Source organism: Acanthaster planci, linkage group LG20, assembly GCF_054643075.1.
Source record: "Acanthaster planci isolate LZ-2023a linkage group LG20, COTS_SCS, whole genome shotgun sequence".
Taxonomy (NCBI): domain Eukaryota; kingdom Metazoa; phylum Echinodermata; class Asteroidea; order Valvatida; family Acanthasteridae; genus Acanthaster; species Acanthaster planci.
The window spans coordinates 120,260-136,149 of NC_141796.1; the positions used below are offsets into that span (position 1 = coordinate 120,260).

The 15,890-nt window shown below is 38.8% G+C and overlaps 1 protein-coding gene across 5 annotated transcripts in view; it reads right to left on the reverse strand.

The window, feature by feature from the left end:
* Window positions 1–15,890, reverse strand: part of LOC110975422 (uncharacterized) — a 29,219-nt gene that overhangs the window by 1,551 nt on the left and 11,778 nt on the right. For 2 of the 5 annotated variants that reach the window (XM_022227910.2, XM_022227908.2), the window contains 17 exons: window positions 15,678–15,847; window positions 15,134–15,293; window positions 14,906–15,007; window positions 14,197–14,322; window positions 13,240–13,376; window positions 12,811–12,877; window positions 12,400–12,510; window positions 11,829–11,969; window positions 11,010–11,073; window positions 9,998–10,147; window positions 7,948–8,137; window positions 7,545–7,669; window positions 7,251–7,308; window positions 6,953–7,011; window positions 5,151–5,241; window positions 2,235–2,334; window positions 361–1,749 (listed from right to left, as the gene is read on the reverse strand). In XM_022227910.2, coding sequence (XP_022083602.2) covers window positions 361–1,749; window positions 2,235–2,334; window positions 5,151–5,241; window positions 6,953–7,011; window positions 7,251–7,308; window positions 7,545–7,669; window positions 7,948–8,137; window positions 9,998–10,147; window positions 11,010–11,073; window positions 11,829–11,969; window positions 12,400–12,510; window positions 12,811–12,877; window positions 13,240–13,376; window positions 14,197–14,322; window positions 14,906–15,007; window positions 15,134–15,293; window positions 15,678–15,847 — 3,240 coding nt within the window. The remainder of the gene's footprint in view (window positions 1–360; window positions 1,750–2,234; window positions 2,335–5,150; window positions 5,242–6,952; window positions 7,012–7,250; window positions 7,309–7,544; window positions 7,670–7,947; window positions 8,138–9,997; window positions 10,148–11,009; window positions 11,074–11,828; window positions 11,970–12,399; window positions 12,511–12,810; window positions 12,878–13,239; window positions 13,377–14,196; window positions 14,323–14,905; window positions 15,008–15,133; window positions 15,294–15,677; window positions 15,848–15,890) is intronic. The other 3 variants (XM_087130854.1, XM_022227909.2, XM_087130855.1) reach the window with 3 other exon arrangements.

Here is a 15,890-nt window from a genome sequence, read left to right on the forward strand (position 1 = left end):
GGAATGTGTATTTTCCACTTCAGTAATGTGCAAATCCACACTCATGGATGCAAGTTAAGAGAAATGACCTCTTTTTTTCACAAATGTAGGAGGGACTGACGTTTCCATCCTAGCAGAAATTTGTTGCCTTTGAGAAAGGTTCTGCTGGGATCAAAACGTCAGGCACTCCTACTTATTTGTAGTTATATTTTAGGTCACTTTAGCCAGTTTTAGCATTATACATGATATATTTTTTATGAAAAAAATATATCACCTCAACTGTGACATTAAATAGAACAGCGCACACAGCATAATGAATTATAAATTCTGGCATCAATAAATGAAAGCAGACTGAGGGAAATGAGAAACTGCTCAACATACCTCACTGTTTTTCTGCCCATTCTTCGCCTCAACTGACTCCGCCCCCTCCATCACAATATGGTAACTACTTCCTCCATCACAAACCCCACCCTGATCACTAGAGGGCGCTATACCAAACCCACGCATCTGCAACGCTAACTGCTGCACGTGGACAAACTTGTTGGTGCTTTGTGGAGAGATAACCCTTTCAGCATAGAGGTCATCGTCATAGAGATCCCGAGAGAGGTTCTTCGGACTCCATGACTGGCCATGCTTTAAATTGTTTCTACGTATTGGCTGCTGTCCCTTCATTGACTGGTTGCCCATAGAAACTGAAGTAGCACCTGGAGTTTGAGGTCTATTAGGGAATGGCTTGACAGGTACTGTAGTATATGCCGTCTCCTCGTTACTCGTTGCAGGTTTGTATTTCTGCATACTGTCTACAGTAGGTCGAGTGCTGTTCACATTTTTGACAGAGTTGGGTGTATACCTCAAACTACTACTTGATAACGGACGAGTGCTTGGTTGAGACATGACTGGGCGTCCCACTATACCAGAGTTCTGGACTGAGTTTCTATGGTTGGATCCAAAAAATCTGCTATCAGAGATGATAGGTTCTGATCTATTTGACATGGTGCTACGTTGACTGGCTGATTTTGCCCTGTTTTCGACCCGCCTTCTCAGCTGCTGTTGCGTTCTTTGAAGTGTTTCCTTTTCATTTAGATTTGATACCCTGAGATTATCACGATTAGTCTTAGGTTTCCGTATTTCCTTCCAAAGTTCTGAATCAGTTTCTGTATCACTATTGCTTTTGCCACCAATCTCTTGTTTGTAGTGGAGTGATACATTGTCTCCCTTTTCTGCTACGACTGGTGATACGACTCTCTGTCTTTGCTGAATATTCTCAACCTCCTCCGTCTTTACAACCTTATTCTCAGATATGTCTTCAGTGGTACAGTTTCCATCTGCTAAAGTTTCCTCAGCATTGTTATTCATATTTGCATAATTCTGCCCAATGAGACCAGCTTTCTTCAAACTGGCAACACTCATACGATAACCAGTGGAGTTCTCTGCAGGAGATCCTGTCTGCTTTGACCTTATCCCACTGCTGCCACCAGTCTCTTGACCCTTCTTATCAGTTCTTGAGGGGGATGGTCCGACTGCTGTTCCCTGCTCTGCTTTGTGGGCGACTAAGGAACCAGAGTAGAAATTCTGGGCCTTATGAAAGTGGTGGGAGCTCTTAGTGTTACGCTGTTGAAGTGTGAAGGCAGAGGTGTCTGTTATTGGTGTAGCTTCCGTTGAGCAACGATGGATCTTTGATACAGGAGATTCATGTCTCTTTGAGGAAGTAGGGGCCTTTGAAGATGATACAGGAGTTGGGACACAGTATCTACGGATCTCTGTCTCACCCTGGAAGAGTCAAATGATAAGAAATCACATTTTGCTTGACAAAAGCTTTCTTTAGGGGGTCATATAAATCTTAATGGATGTACACAGGTAAGCTTAGATTTGCCATATACAGAATCACATAAACAACCTGAACCATAACTGTGTGTTTATTTAACCTGCTGTGATCAATCAACATGCTGTGATCAATCAACCTGCTGTAATCAATCAACCTGCTGTACTCTATAAACCTGCTGTGATCAATCAACATGCTGTGATCAATCAACCTGCTGTAATCAATCAACCTGCTGTAATCAATCAACCTACTGTAATCGAGCCAATTATAACAATGTACATGTGGATGTAGTGTGCTACTGACTAGAGACTTACAAGAGTTTCCAACAAACTGTGATGAGAGAAATTAGAATTTCTTTAGAAAAATTCAAACCTCCATCCTTCTTTTTTCCTAACATTAGCTAAAAAGAATTATGTTTGTGACTTTGCTTGACCTTTGACCCTTTGCTTAGATCTTTGGCTTCCACTGTGTTGAGAGTTGTGGTCCTTTGATTGGAACAGTTGCTCTCCGAGTTGACCTGGGGCGAGTTGACACTAGCAAAAGATTTAAAAAATATAGTCATTGAGTCTAGACAAGAAAGTAGAAAGTTCAAATCACATTACTTATCAGGTTAGATGTAAAAACAAACTTCTTCAATAGTCATCACAGTTGTGCTGCAGTGCCAAATGTAAATGCCTTGAAAACACAAGGAGCGGTAATCCCTGTCCTAGATTAAATACAAACACAACAAAAACCATCTAATTCCAGCAAAAATAAATTTGCGGAGAAAAGGAAATTAAACTGAACTGTAACTGAACCTGTGATTTCTGGACTACTATTTCAGAAACAACTTGGAATCAATGCTGTGGGCATGATGGGAACTTGTAATTATAAAAGGCCTGACGCTTCAATCATTTGCACATGATCAAAGACACAGACACCAAACTGTAATGGATTCATTTTCTGAGTTATTGTAGGCGCATCAATTTTCCTAATTCAACTGAACTTGTTCAACATCATCAACTGTGAGTTAATATGTTCACTCCACTGCATATCTATCACAAAACTGAACACTGGTTAGTTATGAGGAACCAGAAGCATTGTTAATGTGAAGAAACAAGAGATTAACATCTGAAAACAAAACTTAAAATTTGTACACACGATCACAGTGGAAGAGAACATTACTCATTCACAACACCTCTACAATTCACATAAAGTTACATTCTAAAAAAACCTGACAAATGACGAATGAATAAAAATGTGTTTGTAGCTTGCCACAAAACGGATAGATTCTAAATCTGAGAAACAATATACATGTAATTATTATGAAGGATATGTTTTGCTGGAAACCTTGTTTGTTTCTGGATGAGAGCAGCCATATTTAATGTCATTAGCAGGTACATCAAAAGTAAAGTACACCTGCAGCATTGTCAAGTTACATAAAATGCAAGAAAAATTTCCCAAGTTATGAATTATAAATCAAATACATGTAGCCCAATGTTGCAAAATGGCTGAATTTATAGACTGATGAAAAGGGGGATTTACAGCTAGACTTTATCAAGAATTGTGGTGTTCACAACTGCTTCAGAATGAAAAATAACTTTGGACTTCTCTGTCAATTTGCTACCTTATTGGGTGTGAATATCCACTGAAAATAATGATTGAAAGAAAATCAATAGAAATATCTAGGTAAATAATCACATACACACCTGCCTTCTGGCCAAAACCCAAAAGCATGTGACTATTTAACAGCATCCATTCTGAGAAATCATCTGGGTGTCATTTCAACTCTTACATCCAACTCTACTCAAGATGAAACTTAATCAGTACTTTAAGTTGGCCACGAAAAACAGCACTCAGAAATGCCACTAAGACAACAAGTTTTATGCTGTATTCTAAAAGCTGCAAGGCCACATCTCTTTAATGACGTTCCACAAGTAACAGCTCATAACACACTCACCTGCTACACATTGACACTCTTTACACAAGACAATGCACAGGTGATATTGCCTTATTTGGCCGATTATACAGCTGGCTGTGTTTTCTGATTACCCTGCCTAGCTATTTGCTCCAATCTCTACCTATGTGTGTATTTGCACTCATTTATTTCACACATTGGAATTTCCTGGAGTTATTTAAGATTTCAAACACAGATATCTGTCTACAAAAAATCAGCTACATGTACATGTAGTCCCCCAGAAGAAAGCAATGCCAGAAGATCCTACAAACAATCAAAGGGAATAATGTAAACAGGCAACACCTGTCGTATCTTCTCCAACTCCAAATAGGAGCAAGAGGTTTTTATATAGAAACGACACTCCTCTGGTGGGAACTTAACATGGCAGTATACAGTTAGACACATTTGGCACAGGACATGCCGAGTACCTGCAATCAATTTATGTTGGTTCGTATATGTATGGTTTCACATGTGCTCAAGGCCTGTACATGAGCTCAGTTGAAAATTTCTTACCAACCCAGCCTGTCTCTCCTTTACCAGTGAGGGCGCACGTCAACTCAGGGTGGAGAGTCAAAACAAGTGCATAATTAGCTGCTATGCTACTTCTCAATTATGGAGGTAATAGGTAGGATTATGCAAATTAGTAGGCGGAGCAATCTGTCATATGAGTGAGTTTGTCTTTGTTAAAATGCATGCATGTGAAATGATGGAGATAACAATAGTGTAGATATGTGAAATTACGGACAAGTAGCCAACTTGCACATACCCAGCTTTCAAGATGAACACAGAGATTGCATTAATTTTTGGGCGATAATAGATTACTCATTTAAAACCAGATAATAAAAATAACTGCATCTCAGTCGCTGACAAACGTTTCAAAGCAAACTTCACGTAAAAACTCTGGAAAGCTTTAACAACATTTTTGATTTGGTAGGGACACGAACTTAAAGCTTGATTGCAGAAGAAAACTGCATGACACATGAGCAAATTGGCTAAACTGAGACAAAAGAAGGAACTTGACCGGGGTACAACCTTCAATGAAGTCAACAATACAGCTGTTTCACAATAATGCGCCACCAAGAGTTTGCAACATGTTGACCCATGACTATGTGCGAAATTTGTCGACCCAAAGCGCTATTATGAATTGACCACATTGTCTCTTTTGGACACACGACAATGTTGGCATCTTGCTGAGAAAATCCTTTGTCTTCTGCTGGCACAAAGTGTACCAACAAGATAAGCAGTGATCACCAAAAGTTGCATCTTGCTATAAATAGTCATTACATTCATAGTAATCTTAATATAAAGCACATGTTCCACATCACATGTACCTCTGTCAAGCGCCCTCTGTCAAGATTGCAATTTCAAAGTTAACATGGTGACAAGATCTACACAGAAACTAACTACAATTACCTAGAGCCTCTACCAGTCTCAGATATGAGACCAGAGGCAGTGGGAGAAGCTACAGGTTGTTGAGTAGAATCTACCACACTGTCTGACGAGCCTGTCATATGATGAATGGGAATGGTGAGAAATAACCACTCAAGAAACAATGATGTAACCGTTGCTATATGAGGAATGAAGAATCTATGGAAAGATATCAGTGGCTTGCAATGAACCTCCTTTTAATTGCTCTCTACGAGCAAGTTAGGAAGGTGCAGATTGCCAGCCAATAAAGCAGGCCACCTAAATATTCAACAAATTACACAGTAACAAAGCAGTAAATTTTACTCTTGATTAGAAATGGACACAATGTCTCAGGGAAAACAAAATTCAAAACTAACAGTGTTCACACTGGAGTGACCACTTGTATTGAGTCAGTGTATTTTTTTCAATAAGCAAGTACAAGAAAACAAATTCAACTTATTAACTTACATAAATTCATTACAGATGTTATCAAATGAGTTAGCAACATAGGTTTTTACTGCTCACTTCAAACTCATTGGATTTCTTTTGACAGATGAGGACCAATTGTCAAAACCATATGCAAACCTTGGCATGCAAGATGTGTGTCACGCAGCCCCTACCAGCCAAACCTTGCTATGCAGCTTTCTACAGTTATCTAATCAAGCTCAAAGCACATGAACATCATTCCTTTGCAAATGAAATCTGAGGGAAGGAAAGGATTTTCTCCTCAGCAATCTCTGCAATCAAACTTTGTCTGCAAAACTCAAGGTTAACAGCAATGACAGCATTAGATATGTTTCTTTAGCAATCATGCTCAGGTTGGTTTGCAATGAGGAAGCTTTCTTGGGAAATGTTCGTACCTACAACATTTTACTTCTCAGATTTCTGGACAGCTATTCGAATGTCAAATAATTCAGTATCTAGAACAAGTGTGACTTCTTAAAGTTAGCACGGCCAAAGGAACATAACGAAAACTGCAATTACTAAAAAACTGATCTTTTCTTAAAAATCAATGAATGACATGCCGCAGTTCACACCAACACTGCAAACAGCTAAAAGCTTCAACAATAACTACAAAAAAGGAAACAAAAAAATGACAAGGGAAAAAACACTACAAACCCAAATTTATCCTTAACCTTGAAACCAGTGCATAATATGCGGTGACACCAAGTAACCTGGATTGGTGTTAATCAGTGCTGTGTAAACTTGGTTAAGCAAACTACTAACCTACTAACCTGGTTAAACAGTCTACTAACCTGGTTTATCTTTATCATGGTTTAGTATTTTCTTAGTTACAAATGAGCTATAATGGGATCCCGCTACCGTTGCATGAAGGGAAAGTTCATATAAATACGGTGAACACACTTAATATTTTTCTTGAGAATAATTTCAAATATTTCAAACCAACTCCTCAATATGATTTGATTGATGATAATGATTAATTTCATCATTCAATCAATCAGCACTCAATCAAACCTTTGATCAAGCAGATTCACTGAACCTATCATCCAAGGTCAAGCTAAGTTAAGATCAATATATCAACGGAATCAATTACACTCATTCAATTTGGAAGTTGTCAAACATACTAGGATTGCAAAACCTGCATGTTACATCCCTGCTAAGGAAATTATGCAATACTTCACCAAAACCAGAGCCTGGAGATACAGCCAGCTAGGGCTCTTAGGTCTGCTTGGTGTGTTCTTCATATACACCTGTTCATCTTACAGTGTATTCTCTAGACTGAAGCAATTTATTTGTTATTCAACAAGTCCTACTGTAACAAATGACAGTAGCCACACTGGTCTTACCTTGTACACTCTGCTTTGAGGAAGGTCTCTCTTGACCAAGGAGACTTCCACACGAACGCCTAAAATATGCCAAGCAATGAAAATGAAGCAATACTTCCTGTTAAGGATTTCAGGCAGAGACAACAATTGCCAGCACTGTTAGATGTTTTGATTTCATTTTCATAATTAGATTTGCTAGATTTTAACAACTAACACTAAACCTGAACACACATGTACAAAGGGATCAGCCAACTCTATTCAAATGAGATCCAAAATTCACTAAATGTTAATAATAATAGCCATGTGAGAAAATATTTACCCATCATAAACGGCAAAAGTTGTAGCTGAGGGACTTCTACTGTCTCTGATTGATGCTCCTGTAGTTCAAACAAAATTGGATAAACACAGAGAATAAGGACTCCACACCGTGACATCTGACCACAAACTCATCAAAGTAACTTAACATAATGAGCAGGCATGTCATAACCATACCCATCAGAAAAATGACAAGGATTGACAAGATAAAAATTATTGATTTGCCTGATATTTCTATTTCTCAGATGATATGATCTGTTACCCAGCCAAATATGACTCCAGTTTATACACTACCAACCTCTCTTCATAATATCTGGAGTACTCTGATGCCCCATTGAGCCTTCAGACTGTTCATCAAACGGAGAGGGATGTGTCTTGATTGGACTAGCTGAGCCTATTCTTGACCTCTTGCCTGTCTGGGGTCTGAGCAATAAAACAATAACACCACCAAATTCTCAGTCAGTTTATCCTATCAAGTTTACTACTATCCAACTTGATATCACTGTGATTTGAAGAGAAATCCCATTCTTGACATGATGTGACGTGACCTAAAACCTGACCTTTATGCAGACTTCATTGCCTGTCACATTTTAATGTGCTGTGCTACCTTAAATATACCCATTAAGGTATACAGGCTGTTGTTGGATTGTAAGCAAAATTACAACAATGCCTACGACCTCTGACCTGATGGCCATGTTTACCTTGTTTTGATGTGTTGTGCAGCTTGTCTTATGTACTCATTGAGGGGTCTCTGTTGCTGTTGTAGTGCATTCATTGTCACCATGTGATTATTAAAATTCCTATGTTGGAATGGTGACAGGTTTGCCTGAGGGACAACTTCTACGGTGGTTTCAGGCTCAGCTGGACAACGGTTCCAGTTATCAGCGGAAGCTAGTATCAAGCAGAAAAATTAAACAGTACAATTGAGTACAATTACTTCATGTTATACTTATCCACTGGAAAAAGATTATCGATGATCATGGCATTTCTGGGCATTTTTATGCTGATGATACACTGTTGGCATGCTTTGAATTTTTCTGATGCTTCATCATTGTCTGTTACTGCCAAACTGGAAACAAGTCTCAATGATATTCGTCACTGGATGATAGAAAATAAGCTTAAACTCAATGATTTGAAAAGTGAATTTCTTGTATTGCGATCTCCACATCAGAAACATTATTCTCTAAATGATGTCTGCTTTAAGATCGGTAACACCAATATCTATCCTAGTGAAGTTGCCCGCAACCTTGGGGTTGTATTCGATTGTAATTCAACTTTTCATAGACACATTTCACAGGTGGTCTCCACAGGTTTTTTCTATTTGCAAATGATCACTGCTGTTAAAAAATATTTGCCCAGCAAACTTCTTGTTATCCTTCCATGCCTTTATAGCCTCACGGTTGGATTTTGGCGACGCGTTATATTATGGTCTTCCTTTGTATGAGTTAAATCGTCTCCAGAAGCTTCGAACTCAGGCAACTAGATTGTTATTAACAGGAACAAAGAAGAACAAACATATTTCATCAATTCTTGACCGTCTACACTGGCTCCCTGTTCAGCAGCGGATTAAATCTAAACTTTTAATATTTGCTTTCCGAGCCGTTTGGGGCACTGGACCTGCTTATCTCAGTCTCCCACTTTAACAATTTAAACGACAAACTAGAGTTAATTCAGCTCCAATTCTTGAATGGAAACGTCCAAAGAAAGTCAGTGCCGGAAAGTCAACTTTGGAATGACTTGCCTGTGTCCTTAAAACAAATTACACTTTTCTCTGATTTAAAGCGAATCTTAAGATCTATCTTTTTAATATAGTATTAGAGATGTTTTGTTAGAGATTTATTGTGTACGGTATATTATGTGTAGCTGTAATGTTTTGCTCATTTTTATTGTAGTTTAACAATTTAGTTTTAACTCCTTCTCGACGGGAATTTCTTTCCGAAAGCCGACTCCAAGAATTCCAGCCTCGCTTGGCCACGAAGGCCACCTGCCAAACTGCAAATTCTCAGTTTGTGGCCTAGCGTACTCTGCACGCTTTGAATTACACAGTGAAAAGGCTCATTGTTTGGTGGCATGCAACTCTACTCACACTTCCACATTCCCGTTGCCTCTTTTCAAAGTGGGGACCATTGTGAAGCTGGTAATTATCATGCAAATTCGGTCTTTTCATTTCTGGGCTACACACAAAGACCAAATACCACATACACAAGAGCCAGGGTCTGCCTTCTTTCACCGAGTTCGCTCGAGCGTGGGCCGAGAATAATAGCTGAAAAGCGGGCCGAGGATCTCAATTTTTACGTCGTGTCTTAATGCGTCCCGGCCTGAAGGGGTTAAGCGACACTATAGAAATTATTATTTTTATTATTATTAATTGCTTCATAATGTTCGGTAGCAATAATCAGCCACCTTTAATCTGTTGGAGCGAGTACAGTCTCCTATGATGAACTAGGAAGCAAGATCTTTATCTTCACCAAGTACACATTGCAAGGTTATTTCATGCAGAGACAGCATCTTACACTTAGGACTTCACCTTACAAAATAAAACCGAATGATCGTAATATATCATGCATGCTAGTCAAATGACACAAAGTGTAATGAAATGAACCAGGAACTCTGAATATAATGGTACGTCAAGACATGTACAAGTTTTCATCCTACACAATCCTCACAATCAACAAAAATCCAGCCAGCTGATTGGCTACAACCTGATCAGTGTACATTCAAACCCTCATCAACGTCACCTTATCCCCTTACCAGTGAATTGTAATCCAGCCAGCTGATTGGCTACATACTGCTGTGCTAAAGCTTTCTCATGATGCGGGCAGAGCCCGTCCATGTGAGCCATGGGAACACCTGAGGCACTCAATGAAGCACTGCCTGCAGAATAGCGGAATGATGGAACATCTATTTGGTCACCATGAAGATGGAGATGAAGATGGTGAATGTGTAGTCACGGCAACAGAAATAAAAAGATGAAATCAAAACGTAGTGAGAGGAAAAACACAAAGAAACAAGTGCATACAATACTGAAAGTGAGAGGTCAAGACCACAATTCCAATTACTGCTTCAGGATTACAGCACGACAGCCAGTTTGAGTTCCTAAATGATGCACTTGAATGTGTTCAATAATTGAGAAATCAGATTCTCAGATGAATACTGCAAGTCCTTCAATAAAGCTACTCCCTACTGCTCCACTGTCATTTATTACTCAGAGCAGTTGTGCCCTTCTGCGTACAAAATTATCACAAATTGAGAACTGCGTCAACCATCAAGAGGCTTGTACCATTTATCAAGTGGAACCAATCAAACATTGAATTTAACAGGTGTCTCATGCTACTGAATTCTGTGCAGTGAATATCTGTCCTTTAGAATCAGTTGAAGTGACAAGCCATCCAGACTTTGATTTGTAGGCAAATGAAATGAGGTCACAACAGAAGGCACGAAGTATAAATTCAGTACATTTGCACGAAGTTCAACGCTCTCAAGCACACTGAAATTCAACAGTTTAGAAACAGATATGATGGCTTGCATTCCCAAATATACTGAAATAATATCAAGGTGAAACAGACTGAATATGTGAATTATTCAACACATTGAAGAAGAAACACAATGTCATTGTTAAAGTGATTTGAAAAGATTACAAGGGAAGACAGAAAACCAAATGTCATGAGTGCTCAAGGTATAACTCAATCCAAAGTTGCAGTCATGCTGCACAGGGTTGTACAGACACAGTAAAATATCATCAATGTTATTGGATTCAACGTACCTTGACTTGGTTTCAACACACCACTCATGAGGTAGGCATTGGTCAAAGCTTCCAAGTATTCAGTCTACAGTCAAATGAAAATGACAGGTGTCATTATCTCTTTCATCGTTGTAAATTTTACTTCTTCAATCAATTATCTGAGCTAATAATTAACTGAAACTACCAATGAGAAAAATATCAACATTGTAAACTTGAAAATAAACACAAAAAAAATAAAATGAGAAATAAGGTAGAAAGTATATAAAACACAATCTAAAAGTGGGACCCATTTTCTCACACCATAAACTCCTGGTCTCACACACAAGTTGAAGGCTGATCACCTATCTCCAAGCATTGCAATGGAAACAAAAGATTGTGGGTGACTCCAACACATGAACCCACAGTGAAATGCATTGAGATCAGCAACAGTTTAACTATCACAATCAGACATGATCCATCTGACCTGGGCGTCTTTCAATCCTAACAGCCTCATGATATAAGCTTACACTTGGGCTATTCTATAAATCAGGGGTCCAAGTTTTTTCATGAAGAACACATTCACAAAATTTGTTTCAGGAGAACACATTCTTTAATTTCTGAGAGTGATTAATTACATGTAATGCAAGTTACCTGCCAACCAAATAGAAATAGTTTGCAATCAATTTCAGTGATATTTCCATGTCAAATTACACAGGTCAGGTGTAGCTGGGACACAAAAATGTCACACTTTTGACCCAAATTTATACAATTACTCATTTTTATAAGCACAGTTTGTTTTGAGACCAGATAAAAAATTCCCGTCCATACAGTCTAGACTAGACAACAAACTCCCATTCATACCTTCTTAATGTTCTTCTCTTCACATCTTTCCTGAGCAAATACCGGCATCCCATCTCCTGTCTTGTTGACGACAGATCTTGTCTTACCAGCAGAGTGTAATGTGGAGCGATCCATATGACGATACTTCATCTTCTGATTATCCTAAATACCACAAAATAACAGACTTTGTTGATTCCTTTCTAAGGCAAAACTACTTACATGTACATTCACGACAAAGACAACATTGGTGTTCTTTCAAACATGAAATAACTATGAGGCTCGAACTGGACCAACAGAGGGCACAATTTTCTTCGCAAACAACTTCGCAACTAGGAAAGGCACGTGTTATGATCACATCGCCACCAACAAAATGAGCACTCTGGACATATATGGCTTTTTTTAACCAATGATGGGGTTGTTTCTGCTTAAGGAAGATATGCCAAGCGTTAGGGGTCTGTTCACTCCTGGATTCAGAGGCAAGTCGGTAATCTTAAACATACATGTGCAAGTACTGGATGACCTTGTTCAACATCAGCCCAATACCCATAGAACTGTTAGACCAGCAGAGTACCCTGTCTCTATATTTCCTCACCTTCTTTGGTGTGGATGGCTTCTTCTCCTCTTCCTTCTCTTTGGTTTTCTCTAAGCTACTCCTCTTTTTGTCTCGCTCTTTTCGCGTCTTCAACTTCTTCTTTTTGTTTAGCTATTGGAGAAAAAAACAACGGATTTTCCTTAACAGCATTCTGTTTTCATAGTATTACTTTCCTTTCACATATCTGGACATTTCCCATTTTTAATCCCAAATGACTGTGTTTGACACTCCTTGAGAGTCTGTGAGTCTAATTTCAAGGACTTGTTTTCATCTTAACAGAAAAAGAAAACACAGCAGTGTGTTCTAGCAAAGAAACTCACAAATTAAACTACTCTCTGGGTACAATACACCCAGGTATAAAAAGTTTAAAACTACACAATCGTTAAACTTTAAGAAGTTGGACTTAAGTACCTTTGGTGCAAGAGCAAGCAAATGGACAGGCAATCCATCATCCACTGAGCTGTCAGAGCCAGTCGTGCTGCATAAACACATAAAAACAAACCAATTCAATTATTAGAAGTCTGCTATAAATAAGAGGAAATCTTTGACCATGCCGATCTAGTCCTGATATTTCACTGTCAAGTAGCCAGACACTGTATCTACAGTCAGATCAGTTTAACCTGCCAGACATAATTCTTCTCATGATGACCACTTCTTGTCTGCCCACAGTTGGATCAGTCCAAGAGTTGACCTGTCAGAGATTTTATCCTTCTCACGTTTATCACCCTTTGTGTCACCAGTTGGATCAGTCCAAGAGATGACCTGTCGGGCATTATCCTTCTCACGTTTATCACCCTTTGTGTCACCAGTTGGGTCAGTCCAAGAGATGACTTGCCATACCTTGATTCCAATGCTGATGAGTAGTCTTCACTGAGGTCAATGATTCCATCGGCAGGTAGAGGGGAGCCAGTCCTTTCCAGATGACGTAGAATCTGTTGTCTCAGTTTCTCCTCAAGATCGGACAAGATTTGATCACACTGAAAGAAATCATTTGTGTTGATTATAAGCATTTTTTAAGAGCAAGGAAGTAACATAAGATTGTATGTAAGTAACTAGTGAAGTAAAAATGCAACTACAAACAAAATATTACATCATGACATGCTATATGTACATGATTACTTCACTAACACAAATCATATGAACCAGTCACATGACATCAAATTATCTGAATTTATTTGTATCATGCAACAAATTTACACAATTCAATCAATGCACTTAAACATCAAACACATATATATCTAAATGAAGTTACCATAATAAAGACGAAAGCGTGTAGTAAAAAGGAAGAACGAACAATTGTTAGTATATATCAAATTGTATCCACAGAAATATTTGAAACTTAAGACATATCTTTAATCCTTGATTCTTATATCAGGGCAGACAGGAAACAGTTTAAATAGGCTAATTGCTGTAATAATTATTGGTATACGCAAATTGGGGACAAAAATGCATATAACTTTGGTAAAAAAAAGTAAATTTGGTCATTCCATGAGGTTGGGGCACAATTCGTAACGGTGTCAATTGTTACATGGATTCCATAAAAATGAACAGCTATTTCCCTGCATGTGGATTTCAAATTGACACTGGCATACATCTTGCAAGGCTGAATACAGAGGGGTGTGTTATTTTTACAGAGTAAATGACCTACTCTACAGGTCACGACAGATGGTAAAACTTGCGGATGTAACAAGGACACTGTAACAAATCGTGCCCCAACCTAATGGACCCAATGACCCAATTAAAGTTAAAGAACAGCTTAATAGGAAAATCCATGGAATTGGCAGAGTGATGGCTTACTTTGGATTCACTGGGATCAAAATAATCCAGGATGGTATCGCAGAAGTGATACCCCATAGCCTCATAGTCCGCTGTAGTAAAATGACCCTGTAACTTGTCATCTAAAGTAGAACCACAAAATGTGGCCTAGGGAGAAGGAAAAGTCAGAACAACGTTACCTTAGCAACAGCACTCAAGGTTTCTAGGTAACTTCTTTGACAAGCAGTGATGCTTACTTCCAACAAATACCAAAGCCAGACAAGAAACACATAAATGTCCTTCAACTACTGTAGAATGAAAGACTGAGTATATGTTTGTTTCAGAAACTGACACAACACCAAACTTCTGCAAGCAAAAACAATGTTTGTATGAAAATGCATGCATGAGAGCTTCTGGCAAATTTGAAAACATGCAACTAAAACCCACGAAATATTCCAGAAACCTTGGTGTACTTTCAACACTGTAGCTGAATAATGTGGTCACCCAATAAAGGAGATTGACAATAGTGCGCCTCCAAGAGTTTGAAACACGTTGGCCAATCACAATGCACAAATTTGTAGACCCAATGCCCGTTTTGAAAGGGTAGACAGATTTCGCGCATTTTGATTGTCCAACGCAGTGCAAACTCTTGGAGGCACACTATTGTGAATTGCCCGTATTTCCTTAGAATACACTGTCTGTTATTCAGTTAAGAAAATAAACAAGCTTTGTTCTAAATTGCAGCACTTACCTCCATTGTGTAGCTGTTCATTATTCCCATTTGCCATACAACCACACGACCTGTCCCTTCCTTGCTCTTCTGAACTTTGAACTTGCAGATGTCATAAGAAAACTGCAGAGGAGAGAAGCCACTTTTATAAACCCACTCAGAATACCACATTTAGTTCTATGACAGTTGACTTAGTCAAAAATATTTAAGTGTGTCAGCAACGGACAGAAATTTTGTGAGAATGGTTACCTTGTCTGCTGCATTGCGTCCCATTATGACAGGAAAGATGCGTTCTCTTAATCTCCTCTTGGGGTTGTCTTTGTTCTCACATCCATAAATGAAAACATTTTGTTTCCTGCTGTGACCATGGAGATCACAGTAGATACTAACTTCTCGCTCTTCCATCAACCTGAGGGTCAAAGGCCAAGAAATTAGTTCAGTGGATAACGCAATACAGATCCTTGTCAGAACATGACTTCGAATTGTCACAGCTTCAAACTGGCCTCAGAATGAGCCATTCCAACTGGCCTCAGAATAAGCCATTACAACTGGCCTCAGAATAAGCCATTCCAACTGGCCTCATAATAAGCCATTCAAATTGGCCTCAGAATAAGCCATTCCAACTGGCCTCATAATAAACCATTCAAATTGGCCTCAGAATAAGCCATTCCAACTGGCCTCCGAATAAGCCATTACAACTGGCCTCAGAATAAGCCACTCATGATATAAGCAATTATTTATGATAATCAAACAGTATGCTCATAGGCAATCCAAACAAAAGGAATAAACTTACTTTTTGATCATGAGTTTGGTGTGTGATACTGAAGGAAAGGAATCCTTGAGAACACTCTTGTAGTTACGGTTCAGATCACGACCAGCAAGAGAACAACGGTAATTACCAACGATGACACCATCAGGGTTCAACATTGGTACAATCTTGAAGACAAATGTGTCTCTGAGAAGCTGATGGGAGGGAAAAAACCAAACTGAATTCTTGTATGAAAGG